The sequence below is a fragment of the Poecile atricapillus genome, chromosome 14 (genome assembly GCF_030490865.1).
Source record: "Poecile atricapillus isolate bPoeAtr1 chromosome 14, bPoeAtr1.hap1, whole genome shotgun sequence".
In the NCBI taxonomy this organism is placed as follows: domain Eukaryota; kingdom Metazoa; phylum Chordata; class Aves; order Passeriformes; family Paridae; genus Poecile; species Poecile atricapillus.
In genome coordinates this window covers 4,531,093-4,553,816 of record NC_081262.1, presented here as the reverse complement: position 1 = coordinate 4,553,816, position 22,724 = coordinate 4,531,093, and the positions used below count along the sequence as shown (strand labels likewise).

General features: G+C 41.4%; 1 protein-coding gene across 3 annotated transcripts in view; it reads right to left on the bottom strand.

Moving 5' to 3' along the window:
• Positions 1–22,724, bottom strand: part of RBFOX1 (RNA binding fox-1 homolog 1) — a 788,876-nt gene that overhangs the window by 540,154 nt on the left and 225,998 nt on the right. The window contains exon 3 of one of the 3 annotated variants that reach the window (XM_058849299.1): positions 15,063–15,138. The exons of the other annotated variants lie outside the window; for them this stretch is intronic. Within the exon in view, the coding sequence (XP_058705282.1) occupies positions 15,063–15,138 (76 nt within the window). The remainder of the gene's footprint in view (positions 1–15,062; positions 15,139–22,724) is intronic. 3 annotated transcript variants of the gene reach the window in all.

Sequence of the window (22,724 nt, the reverse complement as noted above, 5' to 3'; positions counted from 1 at the left end):
CAGTTATGAAGCATTTTTTCTTGTTTGTTTCTTTCTTTTATTCCATCACCAAAGCAAGAAACAATTTGACCCTTTGTACTGAAAACACGTTTGGGCTGTTAATCTCAAACCTATTAGCTCCAAGCAGCGAGGGAAAGTTCAGGGAAAAGGTTCTTTATCCCAACTGCAGTTAAATTGGCTCAGCGATTTAATTTTAGTCTTTCTGCACCTCTGGAATGACATTTGCTAAGAAATTAATATTTTCTCTGAAATGACTCAAAAGGAAAATAATAAGCAGGAACAAAACAGATACAGACTTTTTAACTTCTAATCTCGATGAGACCATCTTCAAACTCTGATTTTACCACAGCTAGACCAGTCTCTACCGCAGACACTCCTGGAGTCACCAGCAAAAACCGTATTTTGCAAAACTCAGCCTGTTTTCTGAATTAACTCTGCCCCCCAAATTTATCAATATCCTGGCTGTCTGTAACTTATTGCCTTAATATTCATCATATTACTTTAAATCCTGGGAAACAGAATTTAAACCTTATAACCTGGTACAACACTTACAATTCTCCTGGGATTAAAAACCAAAATGTGTAGGCAGTACTTTTATTGCTGTTGCAATAAAAGCCTGTATACAATGGAATAAACCAACTCAAGTATTAGCTAACCACCACGTATCTTCTAGCCATTTCTTAAATGAGTAAAAGAATAGTTCTAACTCTGGTTTACAACTACTTCAGCCTCAAGGATTCTGTAAAAAACAAAACAGCACAACACAGAAGAACCTTGTACATGAATAGGAACAAACCAACACGCTGCAAAATAATGTGATGTCTATGAAATAAGAGATGAGCATTGGACACAGGTTGGACTCTGATCTTGGAGGTATTTTCCAACCTTAATGATTCTATGAATATAAAAAACATGTAAAAAAGAATGGGCTATTGATTAGCTCATCCAAATCTTGTAATTCAAATGTATTGAGAGTTAAACCTGTGCCAACCTCTAACAGAAAGAAAGGGGGAAAAAAAATGTGTCAAAAATCATTATACATTTTTTAAAATTCATAATTGTACCACAGTCTGATGTTGTCAAAGTTGGCATGAAAAGTGAAATGCAAAGTGTTGATAACAAAGCTGTGAGATTAGGCTATTTTGGTAATGTTTGGGTTTGGGGTTTTGTTTTTTTTTTTTCCTAATATTTTTTTGTTGAAACCCTTAAATAATTGAAGAATAGCTATTTAACACAAATGACAAAAACTTTTAGCAATTAGTGTGTTTATGTTGTGCTTGCAAGGAAGGAACAACAATTTACAGTAATTGCCTTGTAAGAAGGCAATTTTATTTTCCATGCTGCAATTCCAGCTGCACCTTAGATTTAATAGATATGCCTGTAATTGTTAAAAACTCAACTTTTGCCAATTCTGAATGCAGCAGTCAAACACAGCTGCAATAGCAGGCAGTGACACAGATGAAATGTGTGAGTTAGAGGGTGAAATGTGCTGTACATCCTCCCTCCTGAGCTGCTGCTGGGGGCTGGAACAGCCTGCCTGGCTCCCAGGGGGGGTTTCTACCATGGACGTGGCTCACAAAGAGTTTATGGATTTGTAAAAGATTTCATGTCCTAATTTAATTGTCACAGTTCCAGGACTTCTCTGACTCCTTGGAAGCCCCAGGAGGCAGCTCACTTAAATTTCAGCCTCCAACCATAACCATTGTTAAGCTGTGCCCCACCAGAGAGAGGATTTGATTACAATTCACTTTTGCTACCACAGCAAACCTGACAGTGGTTCAGCATTTGAGATGCTCAGCTGTGTAAGGGACAGTGCTGTTGACTGGCAATAACAACTCAATCAACTTCCCAGAACAGGGCACCACACATTTAGGACAAGCCCAGGACTGAGAAAACTTTTAACTCACACTGTTCTCCAGTGGTTTCCACTGGCTGCTTATCCTGCTGTCAGACCCAGAAAAAATAGCAATTAACACAGTATTTGTTGCCATCAATGTGCTTTTTTTTTCGTGCAGTTTCTTGCTTTAATATCCTCACTTTACCCAGAATAATTTATGCAGTGCTTCACTCAGTTTCAAGGCTTTCTTTGTCTGGTTCACACCAGGTAGCAACAGGGCCAGAGTCCCTCTAGAGTTTACAGTTTGGGGATTTCAGTGAGTTCTGCCCATCTGCTTTTCCACACAATAATTTTAATGGTTTTGCAGGAGCTCATCCTGAGGAATCACCTCTCACAGAACCTCTGGTCATCCAAATCTTTGCACACCTGAAAGACTGGACTCAAAGGTATAACTGTCCTTATTCCATGGATACAAAAGTTGCTGAGGAATCTGCACATACACTTCACCTGCTTTTAGAATGTCTTTCATTCCCTGCTTGGAATGCTGAACCACCTCTGAAATGGGTGGGATTTGATCTTCTTTCCAAAACAAGTCACATGCACAAGTCCAGGGAGAGGGAAGGAGAGCAGGGAGAGGGAGGAGAAGAAAAGAGAAGCCACGATACCCACAGAATAAATAGAGAAATCTGATAGTTTGCAGTAAACATACACCAGGCAAACTGTCCACAAGAGTGGAACAGAGAAGCAGGCTCTGGAGTTTATAGTAATGGGCACAGCAATTAATAAGACATATAGCACATGGTAAAATCCTTTCTGCCATCTGTGTCTGCTGTCCCCAAGTGGAAGCTGTGCATGTTTGCCATGTTCATCAGCATTAAGATTGCTACTCCAAGCCAAGTCTCATTTTATTGGCTCCTGTTAGTTCCAGTGTTAAAAATCTATCAGCATTGCTGCTTAAAACTTCTTATAATAATACCAAAAACTCCAAACAGAAAACACAAAACCACATAGTACTGGAAATTTTGCCTAACCTTAGTACCTTCAGAGCAATTTAACATCCTATGTTGTGCTTATGAACTAATTTTCGTAATTATTTACAAATTATTACATTCACAAAAAATGCTGCATATAACAGCTTATACTGCAAGATTGGCAGAAGTAGAGTTCCTTCTCTGAAACATATTTAAGATCTGATCAAGAAAAGTATAGCATAATACACTTCAATTTAAGATGAACATCAAGATCCTGAGCAAAGGAAAAGGATATTGTTTCTCCTTTGAACTCCTAGATAATTGCAGGGGCTTTCTACAGGCTTCTCTGTTTTATATCCTCAAATCCCCTGTACTGACAATGCCCACAGGAAAAGGGAGGGTTTGTATGCAGTGCAATGTGTCCCAGCATTTTATAAACAGTATCTGAATTCTTTCCAATCACCAGGATCAGTTTGTTGGGTGACATCTGCCCTCTCTTTGCTCTGTGGTGAGCAATGGCAAGGGGCTGATTTCACCTCCAAGCACGCCAAGAGCGGGGCTGGAGGGCTGCAGGGGGAAATGCTGTTCCCTGGCTGATCCCACAGTGATGTTTGTACCTGGAGCCCTCCTGCCACCAGCACTGCTCCTGCTCCTCCTCTGATACCCATCCCCACGTGCACGGGATCTGCAGTGCCAGCACACCTTTCTCTCCCGTGGGTTATCAGCAATAACCCCTGCCTGCAGGCACATGAGGGTTTTCACAGTAGCCTCTGCCTCGGGAATCATGAGGCAACTGCTTTTTTTGCATTTATTCGTGTGCTAACGAGAGCCTCACATGAACCTCCCTCACACTGAGAGCTGAACAAACCCCAGAGCAGGCATGAGAGAGATGATTTGGTTTCAAGAGAGAAAAGCTACTTTGTGGGAGCTCCTGTAGGACTTCCCACCTCATGAGTCACACAGCAGTCACAGAGACTTGTCACAGAATTTACTTCTGCAAGCACCAAAGGACAACTGTCTTTAAATCAGACATGTTAAATGCACTACATCTTCTCTTCAAAAGCAGCTATATTCTGTAACACCTACACACCCAGAATAAATTAGCTTTCTTATTCAGTGGTGTCAACAGTGGTAAGCCCCAGAGAATAAGGGAGAAAGAGTAATGCTAGCCTATGCCAAAATACTTATTAATTACACCTCCTTTCAGATACCCCCTTTGTTGAAACCTTGTTTGGTGCCACATGAAATAAGGAACAACACACAGTCTCTAATTTATGAGCAATAATTTGGAAATTGCCCTCAATTTTTACCTCCTGTTCACTGCAGCAGTGTTCAGCAATGCTATATAAAGGAGGAAGGTATATTATCCCTTAAACTTTTCTCTGCACACAGCTCCCTGCTGAACACCAGAGAAGAATCTAATCTCAGGTCAAAGAGGTGACTCTGCTGTGAGGGATTTATCTGCTGCCCACCCCCCTGAGATGCCAACAGAAGTAGCTGATAGTGTCAGCTGTGACACTTCTTCTGTAGCGGGCATCTGCCCATTACCAGGAGGAGAGAAAACCTCAGCTCATTTCACACATGAAACTGGAGAGCTGTCATCTGCTAACAGATTTTTATTACTACCAGGAGTGTATTTGAATTCAAAGTAATGACCTGGAAGTACAAAATTCCATATTCTGTAATCCCACAAGCCGTGCAGTTCTCCCTCTTCAGTTACTGCTGAATATCTCTACAGCTTCCTCTGCTGCTCCTGATTTAATATAAAGCTATCAACAAACCTCCTTAGTGAACGGGGTCATGGCAAGATTTACAGTGCTTTTTCACAGGCCTGCAGGTGAATTTATTTTACCCAATATATCCATTTAGATCCATTTTCCTCAGAACATTATTCTTCAAAGACAACTTAGCGAGTTCTTCAGCATCAGATAAAAGTCAAGCTAAGTGGTGCAAAGATGACAAGGTGTCCTGCATGACCTTAATCAGAAGTTTAAGTGCAGGATAAAAGTGAGAACTGAACCGAGAGCCACTACCCCAACTGTCTTTATTTAAACGTCAAGGAGACAAATGTTGCTGCTCAGACACGTTTTTTTGTTTTTTTTTTTCTCTCCAGACTGACACCCACAGCTTGTGGATTGCATTCAGCAGGCAAGGATTGGAGCAATATTCTGAGAAAAGCAATGTCACTCACCAAACCTCAACGCACTATGTGAGAAAGCTCAAGGCGTCCTGTAATGACAATGGACAGCACATTAATGTGAAATACTGGAATTTTTATTGATAGGTTTAGTACACAGTGTGTTACTGATCCAGCCTAAGCAAGCCCTCGCTGCCCTTCCCCTTCTGTTCCATCCATTCCATCCCCCACAAGGCTTTTTCTGTCACGTCTGGTGTCACACACACAGGCATGGCTCTGGCAGAACCAGAATTCCAAATTATTCCAAAGCTGCCAGCAGAACTGAAAGCAGATTTCCAGTGCCTGTGAGAGTTGGAGAGGCACCTCTGACAAGGGGGGATGGTTTCCCACTGCCAGAGGAGGGTGAGATGGGATTTTGGGAAGGGATTGATCCCTGGGAGGGTGGGCAGGCCCTGGCACAGGGTGCCCAGAGAAGCTGTGACCATCCCTGGATCCCTGGAAGTGTCCAAGGGATGGGGTTTGGAGCAGCCTGGGACAGTGGAGGTGTCTCTGCCCATGGAAGGGGTGGGATGAGACCCTAAAGGTCCCTTCCAACCCACACCATCCTGTGATTCCAAGATTCTGTGATTTAACTCTAATCAAACCTCTGCATACTAGCTGTGAGTTAGTAAAATAACCTGGTTTTAGAAAGCTTTTCTTCTGAATATTTGTCCTCTGGATTTACAGTTGCAAACAAAACATCAAATAATTGTTTTCTTTTTCCCAGGCACACTCAGCACACAACAGAACTGATTAGTTTTCAACATTATGGAATCAAATTGCTTGAAGTTCCAACTTCTTAGTTTGTAAATAAAAACAAGTTGCTGAAAAATGACATAAATTTTGGCACCATATCAACCCAATTAAACCTCCATTTCAGAAGAATTCAAAAAACAGCCAAAATAATCAAACTGAGCAATACTAAAACTGGACTTATTATTCTGTGTGGTGCTGAGAATGGCATTAAAATGGTTTTAAAAGACCCAAATAGCTAAACAAGATTAAAAAGCAAAGCTAAAGTGATAAAGAGAAACCACAGAAGCACACAACTTGAAGAGTGCCCTGAGTCTGTGGTTGTGTGGAGGCACTGAGGGGAGGAAATCCCTGAGCAGAAGTTTCAAGAATGGCAGAAGGTAAAGAGAATCAGCCAGCCACAAACATCCCTGTACTGCAGAGGGATGCAGGACCCTTCAGCCTCTGGACTGAACAACTTCAAACTTCCCCTGACTTCCAAACTTCTGGAGGGCTTTTAAAGTGGATGGAGAACAGTCCTGCTGGAAGGGAACAGCCAAACACAAACTTGATGCATATTCATAAAGTGAATGTGACTTTTGGAGCTGCTGGTAGTTGAAACAAAGATAAAAGAATTGTGAGAGTAAGGAAGAAATTTCACATGGATGAAATAAAACTGACTGAAGTGACAGCTTTGATCATTGTTCAGAAGCTGGAAAACAAAACTCGCCGTGAACCTCCGCAGAGACACGGGCGTGCCAAGACCTGGCACACAGAAGTTTGCTTGGGGAACACAAGTAGGCAGGAAAGAAGTAAAAGAGGACATGGAGGCAGCTGGAACTCTGGGGGGCAAAAAAAAACAAAACAAAAAAAAACACCCCCAAAAAAATCAGACTACCAAAATAAACTCCAATTTGGGAGAAAACCAGAGGGTTTCATCCAAAAAAACTTATCTGAATATTCTTAATCAACTAAATCTACTAGCAGAAGCAATGCAAACTGAGACAGAGTTCTGTCCTGAGTGTAAAACTGTATTCAGGTGAAAGATGGTCTCTAAGACATTAATATAAAACCTAAGTAATTAAATCCTTTTCATTTTTAACAACAGATAATGAGAGAAAGCATTTAACCCTTTTCACTTTGGTAACATAAGAAGCAGAAATGTACTGCAACAGACTTTTACATCTGTCTATGACACAACCTTTTATAAATATATATATGAACTTACATCTATGCATGCATATGTTTGTAGGAAATTTGTACATTAATCAAGATTTGTCATTCTGTAGAGCTGGAAAACTATCCTGACAGCAGATACACAAGAGAAATCAAACTGAACAATGCAGAGACTAGATGAGATACCTGCTCTGTTTTCAGCAATTCCTGTTTGTTAGCTTATTTAACAACGATTGAACATTTTAGGAACAGCTGCCTTGGTAAAGACTCAACATCCCCAGCCCTTCACCAATGTGCAAGGGAAGCAGTGTTCATCCCTCCAGATCTCTCCCCAGCGATATGTCAGAAATTATATTCCTGATGTTCACGAATTTATATAAAACACAGTGGGAAAAGGAAACAGAAACACTTAGAAAAGCTACTCAGATAAAAGGGGAGCCTTTTTCTAGTTGATAAATGCATTCAGTAGCACATTTCTTTATGTAATCTCTCTTCAGACAGTAGAAGGAAGCCTCTGCAGAATTTATTTTTTTTTTAAATAGATGAAACATGAATCACTTTATCTTTAAATTACATAACATGAATGCAAATTAATCAGTACCCTTAGACAACTGCAAAGTTGATAAAGTGGCTCTTAAAGTCAGAAGATAGCAGAGCTGTTGAGCAGTTCTTTGTTACACTGGCTGTAAGCCGTAATGTTTCTCTGAACCAACATGAGAAAAGCTGGAGACAGAAATGTCCTTTAGAGGGAGAGCCTGGCAGGGACTGGGGAGGGCTCTGGTTAGGCTGCAATCCACAGCTTACCTGTTCAAGAGAGGGCATGCATTACTGCTGCTCCAAGACAGATACACTGGAAGTCATGTTTTATTCTGTCATCCAGCAGCTCTTTCTCATCCCAGCTTTTGCTGGGCTTTCCTTCCACAGAGTAACGAGCCCAGGACTTTTTCACCGCTAAGGGGGTCCCTTCATTTTTCAGAAAAATGATTGTCCCTCATCTGACATAAAGCACCACTTAAGGATGAAGCAATGGCATGAAAGGTGCAATAGAAGCAAAAAGCAAGGGGAGAAAAAATAAATTCCAGTTCAGTCCCTGTTTCTTTAGGGAGCAAACAATTGAACTCTGTTTCCTGACAGAGCAGGAAACTGTGCAGGTGGTGAGAGAAAAGAAGTTCAGCCTGCTGAGAGGGGCCCAGAAGCTGGGTGGCAGTGGCAATGTCAACAAGAGACCAATTTTAAGCTGGAGGGAATTAAGAGACTCTCCAGCAACCCCTTCCTCCCTTTCCCACTTCTCTGCCTCTTCCCAGAAGGAAAATGTGTCTGAGCCCTTCGTAACAACATCAGAGAATTTGGGTGGGGGTTTTTGTGTGAGTACAGAATCTGGTTTTGGCTGATGGGATCTTTGATGAGGGTTGAAATGCTGACATGAGAATAAAAGGTATACATAGCACCGTGTTCTAAAATAACTGAAGCTGGAAAGCAAAAAGGGAGAGGGGAGAAGAAAAAAAAGTCAAAAAGAAAAGGGAAGAAAACAGAGGCAAAAAAAACACCCAGAGGGCTGATTGGGGAGAAGGAACAAAAAGTAGAAATGGGTGACATACTACAAAAAGCAAGAGAGGTAACAGATAGACAGAGGAGTGTATCCACACAAATGACACCAATTCCTTGGAATCAGTACAGAGCTTCAAGTTGCACACAATTGTCTGTTAGAAGAAAGGATGAACATCTACATTTATTACAGCTCTTCCAAGTAAAAGATCAGATGGGTTAAAGAGAGAAAGCCTGTGTACACAAAAGGTGGAAGAAAAGCAATGGCTGGAAAAGAGAAATATTTGAATTATTGAAAACCAGCTCATTATTTTCTCTTGAATACATGATCTCAGTAATGGTTACCTGACATTAATGACCATCTCTGCTAGGTCTTTGCCAGGCAAAGAGGTGCCTGGCAATCCACTCAAACATTCCAGTTAGTTTCCTTCAACCTCTTCTAATGCCTTATCCATGCAGGAACTTTTGGCTCTACGTTTTCTGGAGTGGGAGCCACTGGGAGAGATCAAATCATTTTTATAGGTCAGGAACCACATTGTTCCAGAATTCAGTGCTGACCCTGTCCTGCTCAGCAGTGCAAGAACACCCCTGTTGTAATCACCAGGACCTGCAAGTCCTTTGTTACAGACAGCCATGACCACCAGGAAAGGTATATATTGAATTAAAGCATCCTTAGTGCCTGTTTGTGTCACCTAGAAAAGCACAGGTTGTCTTTACCCCCAAACCCCTTCATCCTACCAGTTAAACACCACCATGCCAACTCCTGCTGCTGGAGACGGGGTGGTTAAAAGCTTTAACCATAAATCCATTCTAAAGTCTTAAAATAAGAAGAAAAACCAACAGAAAGCTGATGGAATATTCCATCATTATCACCACTTTCCATCAGTATTTTGATTTATGAGCAGCATCTGTAGCATAGTACAGACAGTCTCTTGAAATACCTGCAGCCTAAAAGGAGACATTTAATAGCCAGCTTTATTAAGAAAATAAGAGCAACAGTGAGGCACTGGGGAGCAGCATTCCCAAACTGACACCCACCTCTTGCCAGGAGAGATGCAGTGTGCTCCCATTCCTCAGATTATTCCTGCCCACACAACATCCTAACTCAGCCCCAGTGGATGCAAATTACTACTGGATCAATCCTGACACGTTACAGTCCTTCTAGGGTTTGCTGATAGCCCATCCTAGTGTTTCTTTTTAGATATTATAAGTACTGAAATACACAGGATGATGCCCATTGGAAACAGTGAATGCAGTAAAAATCCTCTCAGTGACTGAATGTGTTTTCAGTATTATGTTACTGGTATTTATTCTTGCTTTCTCTTTCTACTGTCTTCTTTTATTTCCTTCCTCCTGTTATTTCTGACTGGAACTCTGCAGTTCTCTTTCAAACCTGAACCAATGCTCTGTTGATGGCTCATTGTTTACTGCATTTCTGGCTTGCATGTCTTCCTACTGCAAAATCAATACAGTACTTGGATTTAACATAAAAAGTGAGTGCTAACAGTGTTTTATTCTGTAGCTAATAACAGTCCCATATTATTACTTTTTATGCCCAATAAAAAATGAGAAACTTCCAACTATGGTACCCGTGGCAAAATAGCAGCCTGAAGCTCAGAATTAAACCTTAACAGCCCAAATTGCACATTGGGCACCCACTAGCTGACTTAACTACCCATGGCACTGGGTTTTATTTACCCATGGCATTGGGTTTTATTTACCCATGGCATTGGGTTTTATCTACCCATGGTACTGGGTTTTATTTACTAAGTTTTATCTACCCATGGCACTGGGTTTTGTCTACATGCAATGGTAATTAATGTTACAAACTAGGTTTTACTGCAGAGATCACCATTTAACTTTTTACCAGGACAGCTACACAAGAGCACAGCAGAAGAATAGTCTTAAACCCCAGCATATTCTAAAGGAGGATCCCAGGAAAACTACAGCAAGCAAAACTTTTAAAATCAAAGGACTAGGGGAAACAGCACAGTACCCACTGCACATGTGGAATAATAATCATATTATAAAACTATGCAACTGTTCATCCCTCAGTGAAAATCTTGTTTGGTTATCATCTCCCATCACTGATGTGAATGCTAGCCACCCTACATCCCTATTTTTGGGTTTTATTCAAGAAAATGCATCTTTAAGATTTTGTTTCTATTTGTCACATGTACCTCAAATTGATGCTTCAGCACTCAGAACCAGTTCAGTAAGTCTCAGTGCCATAGTCTCATTTTGCTTGGAGACACATACATTAAATAACAACCCCTATTTTCTTTATACAGCAGCATAAATAATAAACACTGGATAAAATATTGGTTATTCCTACTGTAAATTTCCCACATGATAATACAGATCTCTCAGATATTAAAGCAAAATACTCATCCCACCAACTATAAAGGTTGAAATACCATCTTTTCACTACAAAATATGGCAGAAATAGTCTAGAAGTAGTTAATTCAATGCAGATCAAGTCCTTAGATGCAAGATGATGTTAATAATTACAGAAAAAAATTAGATATATTTGCATTTAAACAAGTGCCACATGAAAAACGCTTGACCATCTGGTAGAACTGTCTTAGGGTAGGATGCTGGCAGATATTGCATAATCATCTGCATATGACAGATAATTTTAGCCAAATCTAAATTAAAAAAAATGTTCTCATACTTCTTAAGAAAAAAAAAATAAACTTCTTTTCAAACTTAATAAATACCTGAAGTTATTTAATATTAATACTGTCTGAATTCCATATCAAAACTACCATGTTATAGACACAAAAAAGAAAAACTGTAATTTTTTTAAACTGTTTTCTGTGTGTTTTGAACTACAGATTGTTCTGCTTCGAATTTCTTCTGTATCTTATTCCTTCAAACATTTTCAAAGCAGAGGCTTAGAAAATATTAGCACAAAAAATATTCTTGTGCTACTCGAGCACTCTGCAGTACAAGGACTATTTGCTCACACAGCTTAATGATCTGGGATGTGAAAGGTTTGGAATTCCTCAGGAAAGGTTTTCTGAAATAAAAAAATATCCACAATTGGTAAAGGTTGTCCTTGCAGAGCAGCTGGTGAAGTTTCCCAATTTATACAGAAATCTATGCAGTCATATCTCATTTAATTGTGTTGATTTACAATTCATTATTTATACAGTGCACAAAAAGAGAAGTGCACTACAACAAAATGTTATCAGTTCTGAAGGTCATTCTCTAAATAATACAATGAAACATGTTTCCTAAAGCCAACCGCTACAAAAAAAGAAGAGGAAAAAGAAAAAACCTCCCAAAAATTACTTGAAGGTCTAACAAAACAAATATTGTTATTGAAGACAATAGAATCTTACAGTACTTATTCTAAATACAATACAGAATTAAAATTGTCTGAAAGGATTTGATTTTCCTTGAATATATTGGAACAGCTGAGAAGGAATAGAAAACCTGTTAAACAAGTTACTTAAAAAAAAAAATTAAAAAAAAAAAGGAAGGAAAAGAGCAGTCCTTGGGGCCTGGATTATCCAGAAGGAGAATTTTGTTGTCTGTGCTGCCAGCCACACTGGGACACCACAGCACCTTCAATTATGGCCAGCCCTGGGGAATTAATGTTTGGATCATCAGGTGGCAGAGAGCATCCTGAGGGCTGCACATCCTGCTCACAGGAGGGAGTAACTCCCAACCTGGAGCAAGTGGCTCCTCCTTTTGTTCTGGGAGGTTCTGGTGATGTCCAGGGGACCCCTGGCCTCCCCCTGCTCCCCACCCAGCCGGGATCCCCTGGGGTACACCTCACACTCCTGGCTTTTGCTGTAGGATTTTACATTTACTGCAGCACAAGTAGCTCCCCTTTGGGTAGCTACTCATCCTAAGTAGTGCTTGCAGTCTTTTTAAACAAATGCTGTGTGCACAGAAGCAAATCCATGGCCCAACATATTTTTCTGTGTGTCCTAACATGGCTCAGTTTTCAGTTGTTTCACATACTGGTCTAAAGCATCCCTGAGTCACTAGAGAGCTCAAAGCAACTGGCACTTATCCCACCAAATATAAGCACCTTGATGAGGTAAACTAAGCTTCCAATTTAGTGTCCATGCTAAGTTTCTTTTCACATCCTCTCTTCTATAATTTCAACACACAATTCATTCTCCAGCCTGGTGCTCTGAGTATTTCAGACAAACCACAAGCTCAGCAGCAGTGAGAGCCCCTTAAGGATACTGACTTCTCTGCAGCTCAAAACAGAGCTTTCCTCTGAAGGAAAACACTTCTCTCTATCAGCTTGTGTTTCGGAAGGGAATAGCACCATACAACTATTCTGAGTGCTGTAATGATCCTCTTTTACAGCCCTGCTGCATTCCAAAGGCATCAGCAGGCACTTCTGGCCTAAGAACATCTGAAATAACTGCTGGGGAGTGCCCTGGACTGGATACAACCCTGGAAAAGTGTTTCAAGGGAAACTGTGTTGGCATTTGTCTTCTGTGATGTCTCCAAAACGTCCTGAACATTCACTGCACAAAAAAATGCTGTACCAAGCATGAGATCCATGTGTTCTCTGCTTTTCAGGCAGGATGGCTGTGATAAAGCACAGATTTACTTCACCAGTATCCATTAGCAATCAGATCTATCAGGAGTTTATTCCCAGCTTTCCCAGATGGATTTCTGATTGTTATGGTCTGCCTAAAAGGTAGAAGGAAAGTGAAGGATCTGATACCGAAGAATCTCTACAGGGAATGAATTGCAAACACCATCGTAAAGCTTTCAGACAAAATGATAATTTTGTAGCAAAATGAAATATACAATAGGATGAAACATAAATAACAGATGAAACAAATAAGAGGAGAACAGATTCAAGGAGGGAAAGGAAGCAGAGAATATTAGAATTGATGTAACTGGAATGTACCAAATGCCAGTGCTGTCCCAGTGCTCCACAGGCTGTGCAGGGAGAGCAGCGGGCTGAAAACATGGCTCAAACAAAACTGCTGCACTACCATGTAGTATTTTGATAATATATATATATAAAATGGCTTAAAAGAAGATTTTAAAGGTTTGTGAAAAAATGAGATAAACTTTCAAAAGAGTCAAGGGTCATGTTCCCAGAGGACTGGAATGTAACATCAGCAGCAGAACTGGCTATTAGTGAAAACAAGTCAGTAAAGAAATTTCAAGTTCAGCATCATGAAAGAGTGTAATGAAACTCAATCAGTGGAAAGGCAAATAACTCCAAGCAACAGCTTTGGCATTGCAGTTTCCCCTTGGATAATTTTACTGCAAAGAACAACTTAATTCCTCCTCATAATGACTACTCATTAGACCAACAGCTATTGCTGCTGTCACCTATGGAAACTTTGCTGTGCCAGACAGAATTCCAAAAGTATTCCTTACAAACAACACAATCACTTCTTCCTTACCATCACAGAATTAGAGGAATTCACCCCTTGGTGAGCTACAAAAACTGAGACAACTTTCTGCCACAGTCAATCTCCATCCTCCCCACACTGTTATCCAAGGAGAGGACTGTGCCCCATCCATGGGATCTTCATTCCTCTTTGCCCAGGAAGGAAACAATGAGGTAAATATCATTCATTTCCTCCTCCCCTGGTCCAAAATTCTCTAAGGAAAGTACATCTTTCAAGTACAAACAATAAAGCAGTTTCACCAGAGGAATCTCAGCTCTGCCACTGGTTCTATTTTGGGGGTTAGGGGTAGTGGTGTTTCTTTGCTTTTTGTTGATATTTAGAATTTCACTATTATTTACCACCAAAAAAAAAAAAAAAAAAAGAGAGATAAAAAGAAGTACGTACAGTAAGATACTTTATTAAGAATATATAAGATATATAAAATATATAAGATTTAAGATATTAAGCTAAAAGTTGCATTTTCCCCTTTCCTCCACACCTTCATCCAACATAAACACAGCAACTGAGGTATCTGAAACCTTAGGAACAAAAAATACAGAATTTTAATAGTTTTAGGGGGAGGTTAGAGATCCAGATGAAAGCTCTGCTTTGTGTTAATTGACCATGGTTCCTTCCTAGCAATGAAACTGCATCATCTCACAACCTGCAGCTTAGTTTAGGCACAATACTGTTCTGAACAGAGACATATAAAATCATGTCCTGACTGGCAATTTAGAAAATGAGAATCAATAAAAGGGAAAATGATGCTGTCACGAATGCATCATTCAGTAATCAGTGAGTGCATCTGAAAAGGTCCTGCCCAAGACCAGTGGGAAAAAGATAAAGCCAGAAGTCTCAGCAGAACACGTTTTTGACCCTGTGTTATCTCCCTGCTCTGGGCATTTTGCAAGCAGTGCTCAGATTTGTGGCAGTGGCTGTGGTTTGTTTCGACAGCCCAGCAGTGCCCAGGTTTCACATGCAGATTGCTGGAGACAATTTTTAATTTATCACCATGAAACCATGCATAAGCTTGTTCTAACAGTGATTCATAGCTTTTTAATTTCTACTCTGCTGGTGTCACAAACTAGAGATTTTCAGCACTTTCAAGGTTAGCTCCTGCAGTGTTGGACCTTAGAGCAGTTATTCTGATTTAGCAAAGTAGGTCACTGTCACCTCAGTGCCTTCCTTTGATTCCACCATCTTGTCTTTTATTTAGTGACTGTTCTAGTGGAAGGACTCACCGTGCTTTCAGTGCAGCTTCCTGCACACCAAACTGGCTGCAGTACAATGCACCTGAATTTGTACTTTCCATGAGAACTAAAATTAAAAAAAAAAAAAATCCATACTTCGTAAGTAAATGCTGTTGTTTGTCTGATTCATCTTTATATCAGGTTTGAATGTCAGTTATGTTTGTGGTAAAATTCATCTGTACATGAAGTATTTTTCTTAATAACAAGATAATAAGCAAAAAGGCTGCATAAATGTTATTTACTACAGCAAAGGCAGAAGGATCAACACCAAGATGTTGGAAAAGGACTTCTTTTGTTCAGTGCACTCAAACTACTTTTTCTATTATAATTCCAGTATTCCAAACATATGGGTTCTTTCCAAAACACTGCATTGAGTGGTGCCCCTCTTCTAAAGCAAAGCTGATTTTAACAGACCGTTTGACTATTGCTCACAAATGTATCTGCAATTAATTTCATTAGGACATCAGCCCACTGATTGTGATACACCTTAACTATCACCAGTATATCAAATACATGGAAACAGATCTTCTACAAAGCTGGAGCTTCTGTGCTTCCTGAACTCTTGCTATGGACAGCAGGAAGCTTTATTTCACTTCACCAGTTCCTTTGGTTTGGGGAACCACAGGGTTAAAGTCTTCCACAGCCACCTGTGCCCCCAGCAGCTTTTAGGACATTTCCAGATGTCAAACTCACTACTTGTTCAGAACACAAACACTTTATAACCTCACAGGGCTCCTCTGCTTCTTTTCACCTCTCCCTTTCACCACAGCCCCATTCACTCTGAATATTGTTGATGTAATTGTGATGTGGAACACTACAAACATTCAACACCTCAGCGAGACAGAGCACATTAATGACCTTAACCTTAAATACCTTTCTGGGAAATTTCTATCCACCTGTCTCATTAAAATGAAAGTATTATTCAGGTTATCCTAACCCAATGCATTTCACTTGACACACAGACAATGAGTGGAATTGATGTCATCTTTGCCAGGGCAGGGTTCTTTTCTTTGCCACAGCATTATTTCTGCAAGCTGCTGAGACTCCTGCAAATGGATGTGGAACAGGCACACCCTGCCCTGGCAGTGCCTCCCATTCCTGAGTCAGACAATTCCTGCTGAATCCTCAGCCTTTACCTGAGAGCAGCAATGATGATCACTGTGGGAAACACATTGCTTTTGTATCCAGGTGTTTTTGAAACGGTGACCCAGCAAGCAACATTGCCAATTTCCCTATTCTACTTGCTAAGGTGTTCCATACTGCCATGAAAGTAAAAATATTTCAAACTACACAAAATTATTCAGAACTACATTTTCCCTAAGCAAAGGGACATTTCTACCTTTTTTTTTTGCCCATAGCATTTCAAAAAAAACAACAAAACAAACAAACAAAAAAACCCTAAAAACAGTCAGAAATACACAAAAACTGCAAAGGATCAAAAAAAAATAATCTAACATCGTCTCAGGGGAAACTAATAATCAGATTCACCATTAATTTATCTGAATTGACTCTATAGCATAATGTTCAAATCTGGGGCACAATTGAAACTGGGACAAGTAATCATCATTTAACCTGGATTCTGTAATTCACCTCAGCCGTTTCATTCAGTGAAATTCACCATTTCACTTTTTCCTTAACAGCCAATATGACCTCAGTGACCTGCAACAAGCAAATATTTTGAAAAGCAGAGTATTTTCTTCTTGGTGGCAACTAATGCCACCAAGGCTGACAGAGAAGAAAACTGCAGCAATATCCAGAAAGGGCTTGATGGGCAGAGAAAGGTTGGGATAAAAATATTAAATAGCACATAAAGGAAGGGTTTGCTATCAACACCTTACTGGAAATAGAAAATAATATTCAAAATAATCTTGCAATCAACTAAATAGTTTATTGAAAAATATCCTCTGCCTATGTGAGAGCAGAAAAGCTACCCCACCACAGCTGAAAAAATAGATTATGATAATAATGGGACCCAATTCTTAGAGAATCACAGACAAAATTCCAGTTCACAGGCACTTAGGGAGAACCTTACCATGATATGGCCGTGCTCATTATCTCACATCAGTACCTCAGAAGACCTTTCAGTGATGTCTAAACTGAAATGTGTGGTCACACAGACATAAGGGACCCCTGTCACAGAAAAACTGGCAACCACTTTGTCAGGAGTCATTCAACAAAAATGCTTAACACTGTAGAAACTTCTAATTATCACAAAGTGCCTTGGGAAGTTTAGTCAGCCAATCACCAGTGTAAGGCTTTCACTGCTTCAGAACAAGTTCTTTTCTGTTGTTTACTAGCAAAAAATCCCAAAGTTTTATAGTTCCTAAACACTGCAGGAAGCAGCTGGATATTTTGCCTAATTTTTGTGAGACAGCCAAGCAGGAAGCTGTTAAATCTTCCAGCCCCAGTGAGGCAGGGCTGCTGTGAGCTGCTGCTGCCTCCCCTGTCCCCTGTCCCCTGTCCCCTGCCCTTTGCAGACACTCCTGTCACCTTGCAGGCACCGTGCATTTGGAGCTCTCTCCTGAAGAGCCCATCAATCATGTAATTAAAGTCTTTTTCTCCTACTTTAGGACTCTAGCCAGGTTGGAACATATGTTACTTAGGCATTTTACTGAACCATTAATGCAGTGCAGACTTTTGTTTGTCTGATTTTTTTGTCCAGCTATTGCATTTTAACACTTACTGAGCACAGAACGGGACAATTAGAGCCCTTGACAATGAAGTTTTCCCATTATACTTCCCTCATGTTAATCAAAGGCAGAGATTTATCAGCTGGTTTAAAGGTCTGGATGTTGGATCGCTGTTCTAATTCATCTCTGCTTTGATTATGCCCTTGCCCATCAGCTCATAATTAATTGTTATAGTGATTAGCATCAGCTGTTCTGCACCACGGATGCAAAAGGGGCAGGAAGGTTCCTAAGGAAAGGCCAAGCTGCTGCATGGCCACCTCTGGCAGCAGCCACACATTTTGTGACAGAGCATCACATGTGAGTGGGGATCGTGGGCATCACCCACCAAAAGTCCAAAACACAGCCATGAACACACAGAGCTCTCACAGCCCTGCTGTTTGCAGCAATGCAGAGCTGGGTGGGGATGAAGCAAAGCTCAGAGCACACTGAGAGTCAGCCTGGAAATGATGCCAAGGTAACAGCAGTGGATTTAGGCACAGCCAGGTGTCAGAGGTGTCACACCCACAGGGGAAGGCAGCTCAGAGTACAGACAGGACTGCTGTGCAATACATGTGTGCTGAAATCCAGCAAAGGAATCAACATAAAAACCTCTGCTAGGTCATGACCTGAAATCTGCTCTTTATTACACCAAACCAAAGAACAACGATCTGAGAACACCAGCAAGTTCCCACAATCATTTAACAAGCAAGAGAAAAGTGTTGCTTAACACATATCCTCAAACATGACACAGGCATTCAAGTCAAGAAAGGGAAAATTATTATTACTTTTATTATTATTATTATTATTTTATTATTTTTAATAATAATAATAACAACAACAACAATAAAAGTAATCTTTTTCAAATGCAATAAAGCAATAATTATTTAAAACAAATGTGTAATCAAACACATGTACTCTATTTTTAAACTGCTTTTTCTTGACCACATAACCCAGTACTGCTCATGCATAAAGGGAATTCACTTTTAATTGTGCAGCAGGTGAGCACTACATGACTTTTTCCAATCTGTGCCTTGAAATAAGTTCATGAGCCAGCACCGTGGAACAAAGCACCAGAGGAAACCAATTCTTTACAATTCTCTGGTCTATAAGTTCACCTTGTGTTTACATAGCCTTTTTTCCTAAAATTACCACTTTAAAAGCTAAGTATCAGAGCGAGAAAATAAGGGAAAGCTGCTACATTTACAATGAGGAAGTCACACATACAATGCTGCTTTATGGTTTGTAAAACCAAAGCAAACAAACGAGCCTGAGTGACTTTACCAAAGGGGGCTGAAGACAAGGACAAAAAGGCTCGCAGGGAATCCAGTTCACACTGGCAGGAAATCAATACTTCAGGCATTGACAAGACATAAACACAATGGAAAACATTCTGACAAAGACAGGGAGCTATAAAGAATCCATGTTTTATACCTAAACCTCAAAGCGCCTTAAGGTTTTCTCCACAGTAACTCAATACAACCTCCCCTTTTTTTCTCACTTTCTGACCTGAAATTTAGAAGCAGCAGCATTAAATGCAGGAATAAAAGGCAGGATTTATGGAAGTGAAGTTCCAGCTTTGAGATGAGGATGAATTTCAGTTTTGCCCTAACACCGTGGTGCAGTCAGGTGTCAGAGCTGTGCCCACGTTCACCCCTCCTTCTCCCCCTCTCCAGGAGGATTAAAAGAACTCAGCAAGGATGGAGGGAGTCCATGAAGCCCCCTGAAGATGCTGTCCCAGGGCCACCTGCCCAGGAGATCTCACCTGCTGCTCAGACTTGTCATCCTCACTGGATTCTCCACATGGCATTAAAAAGTGCCAGGATCCATCCATCAATGGGAGGCACTTGGGGTTTATCCTGTTCAAATGTTAATGTGATAGCTTTTTCTCACCTTCTGTTTGCTGCTGCAAGAATAAACTCTACTCTGAAGTGGCCTGCAAGGGCTCTTGCTTAAGTTCATCAAGTGGCCACAACTCAACTGCAGTGGTACATTGAAATAAATTTTCACACTTATAATAAAATATCCCATGAACTCCATATTTTACTTGATGGCAAATACTGCTGGACACAGCCTAAAACTCTGCAGATTTTATGACATATTAAAGCTAAAACTGAATGGAGCCCAAGAAGAATTTGATGTAAGCACACTGAATCCCAACCCTCCCCACCTAACCAAGGTGCAGTGATTTTCTTGGGTTTTTATTCATTTAGTGCTTTCCTAAGGCCATGGTTTCCATGGCCATGTTCCAGCAGGATGTGATGAGTGTCAGATGCTGAATTACTGCAGAATCACATCTTCAGAGGACAGAAATTTGTATTGGGTACTTGAAACTAAGCAATTGGATGAGAAACAGAAACTGAGTTTTATAATATATATATATATATATATGTGTGTGTGTGTGTGGATATAACAATTTCAGTTTCTAAGCATCAACAACTATACACATCTCTCTGAAGAGATTAAGCATCCATTCTGTGATGCATCATAAACTGGCCAAAAAAAAGAACCAAAAAGAGATTTTTCATGAACATGTACACCGAAGTCTCTTTTTGTCCCAAATATGGGCAGTTTTGAGGTATATAGAGTTCTATGGCTGTGTGTTCATGCTGCATCTTTCCTTTATTCTAGGACAGGATGTCAGAAAGGACCAGTAAGGAACCTGTTTCCTGGAAAAACTGTGACTGCATTAATTTCTTTCCCTTATGAGCAGCTATGTCTGAAAATTATGAACCTGTCAAATCATGAGCATTTCTAAAAGTATCATTATAATCAATATATATCTCATTTCCTCAGATAATTTACTCTACTCTTGCAAAGCTGCTGCTCAGTTTGGCTTATGGCAAGCCCGCTTCATCCTCCACGAAAGTGCTTTTAAGAGTACCTACAATCACCATGAGTTTATCTAATTAATAGAGGATACGGCGTTATTGAGCAATAATTGCTGACAAATTGATCATTATCAATGGCTAACGACTACTTTGGTAGTTAATTGCCCCGGGGCAAAAGCCTGTCGTTGTAAGGAAAAGTAGCAGCTATTAAGAGCCACAAGTTTTGTGTTGGGAGGTTCTCTTGGCACCATAAATCCCCCAAATTACTCCTGCTAAGGATTCCTGGAGGAGCAAGGAGCTGGAGCAGCTCTCCAGCCGGGAATGCACCGGCTGTGCCATGAGAATGAACAACACACCCATTATGTGAGGGGCCTAGGGGCTTTCCGAGGAAAAAACAATCCAAAAAACAATTTGGTGTGTTACACACACCAAAGAGCCTCGGGAAGAGCGAGACTCAAGCAAAAGCTGCAGTGTGGAACTGATGAGCAATTCCCCTGGGGGATCCCCATTGGAGCGCCCTGCGGAGCCGTGTCCATGGCCAGGTTCTGACTTTGGTTCAGCATCTCCTGGAAGCCGTGCCAGGGATGCTGCCAGGTGTCTGTGTCTCTGCTGGGATGCTGCATGCCAGGTGTGTCTGTCTCTGCTGGGATGCTCCATGCCAGGTGTGTCTCTGCTGGGATGCTCCATGCCAGATGTGTCTGTGCTGGGATGCTCCATGCCAGGTGTGTCTGTGCTGGGATGCTCCATGCCAGGTGTCTCTGCTGGGATGCTCCATGCCAGGTGTGTCTCTGCTGGGATGCTCCATGCCAGGTGTGTCTGTGCTGGATGCTCCATGCCAGGTGTGTCTCTGCTGGGATGCTCCATGCCAGGTGTGTCTGTGCTGGGATGCTGCATGCCAGGTGTCTCTGTCTCTGCTGGGATGCTCCATGCCAGGTGTCTCTGCTGGGATGCTGCATGCCAGGTGTCTGTGCTGGGATGGTCCATGCCAGGTGTGTCTGTGCTGGGATGCTCCATGCCAGGTGTCTGTGCTGGATGCTGCATGCCAGGTGTGTCTCTGCTGGGATGCTCCATGCCAGGTGTGTCTGTGCTGGGATGCTCCATGCCAGGTGTGTCTCTGCTGGGATGCTCCATGCCAGGTGTGTCTGTGCTGGGATGGTCCATGCCAGGTGTGTCTGTGCTGGGATGCTCCATGCCAGGTGTGTCTGTGCTGGATGCTCCATGCCAGGTGTGTCTGTGCTGGGATGCCCCATGCCAGGTGTGTCTGTGCTGGGATGGTGCATGCCAGGTGTGTCTGTGCTGGGATGCTCCATGCCAGGTGTGTCTGTGCTGGGATGCTCCATGCCAGGTGTCTGTGCTGGGATGCTCCATGCCAGGTGTGTGTGTTCTGGGATGCTGCATGCCAGGTGTGTCTGTGCTGGGATGCTCCATGCCAGGTGTCTGTGCTGGATGCTCCATGCCAGGTGTCTCTGCTGGCATCCCTGCATCCACAGCATTGTGCTGGGAGCACTCAGGGAGCTGCAGGACACAAGGCTGAGAATCCCAAACTTCAGCAGGCACACTCAGCTTTGTGCAATCCACCGGCCAAGGGCGGTGCCTGCTGGAACTTCACCTCCAGGGAGCGGATCTCAGAGCTCTGGGCTTCCTGAGAAACCCTGGGTACATTCGAATTTTCACCTGATTATCAAATATAGGATTACACTTCAAGAGCATTTTTCTCCTTGAAGTGGACGCATCTGCATTCCCCACATGGAATCATTACCAATCCCTCTCCTGCTCCCTCCACAGCCTCATTAAACACACACCACAACTTGCAGTTTGCCCACCCAGAGCTTCTCTATTCCTCTCAAATGAAAGAGCAATTTTGAAGAATGCCAGAACTACTGATCTGCCTTTCTTTTGTGGGTTTTCAAATGTTCAAACACCCCTGCTTCAAAAAGGACAAAGTTTGCTGGTTTGATTATCCTGCACTACACTGCAAGAGGATGGCGACTTGAAGAAAGAACTAGCATATAAAAAGGAAGAAAAAGAGATGAAATTTGCTCCTGTGGAAGGAGTATAGACTACGAAGAAAAGGGATGAAAAGCACAGAAATAACAAGATGGGCAAGAAGAGACAGCAAGAGTTATACTAGAGATGAACAATACAACTTTGTGTGG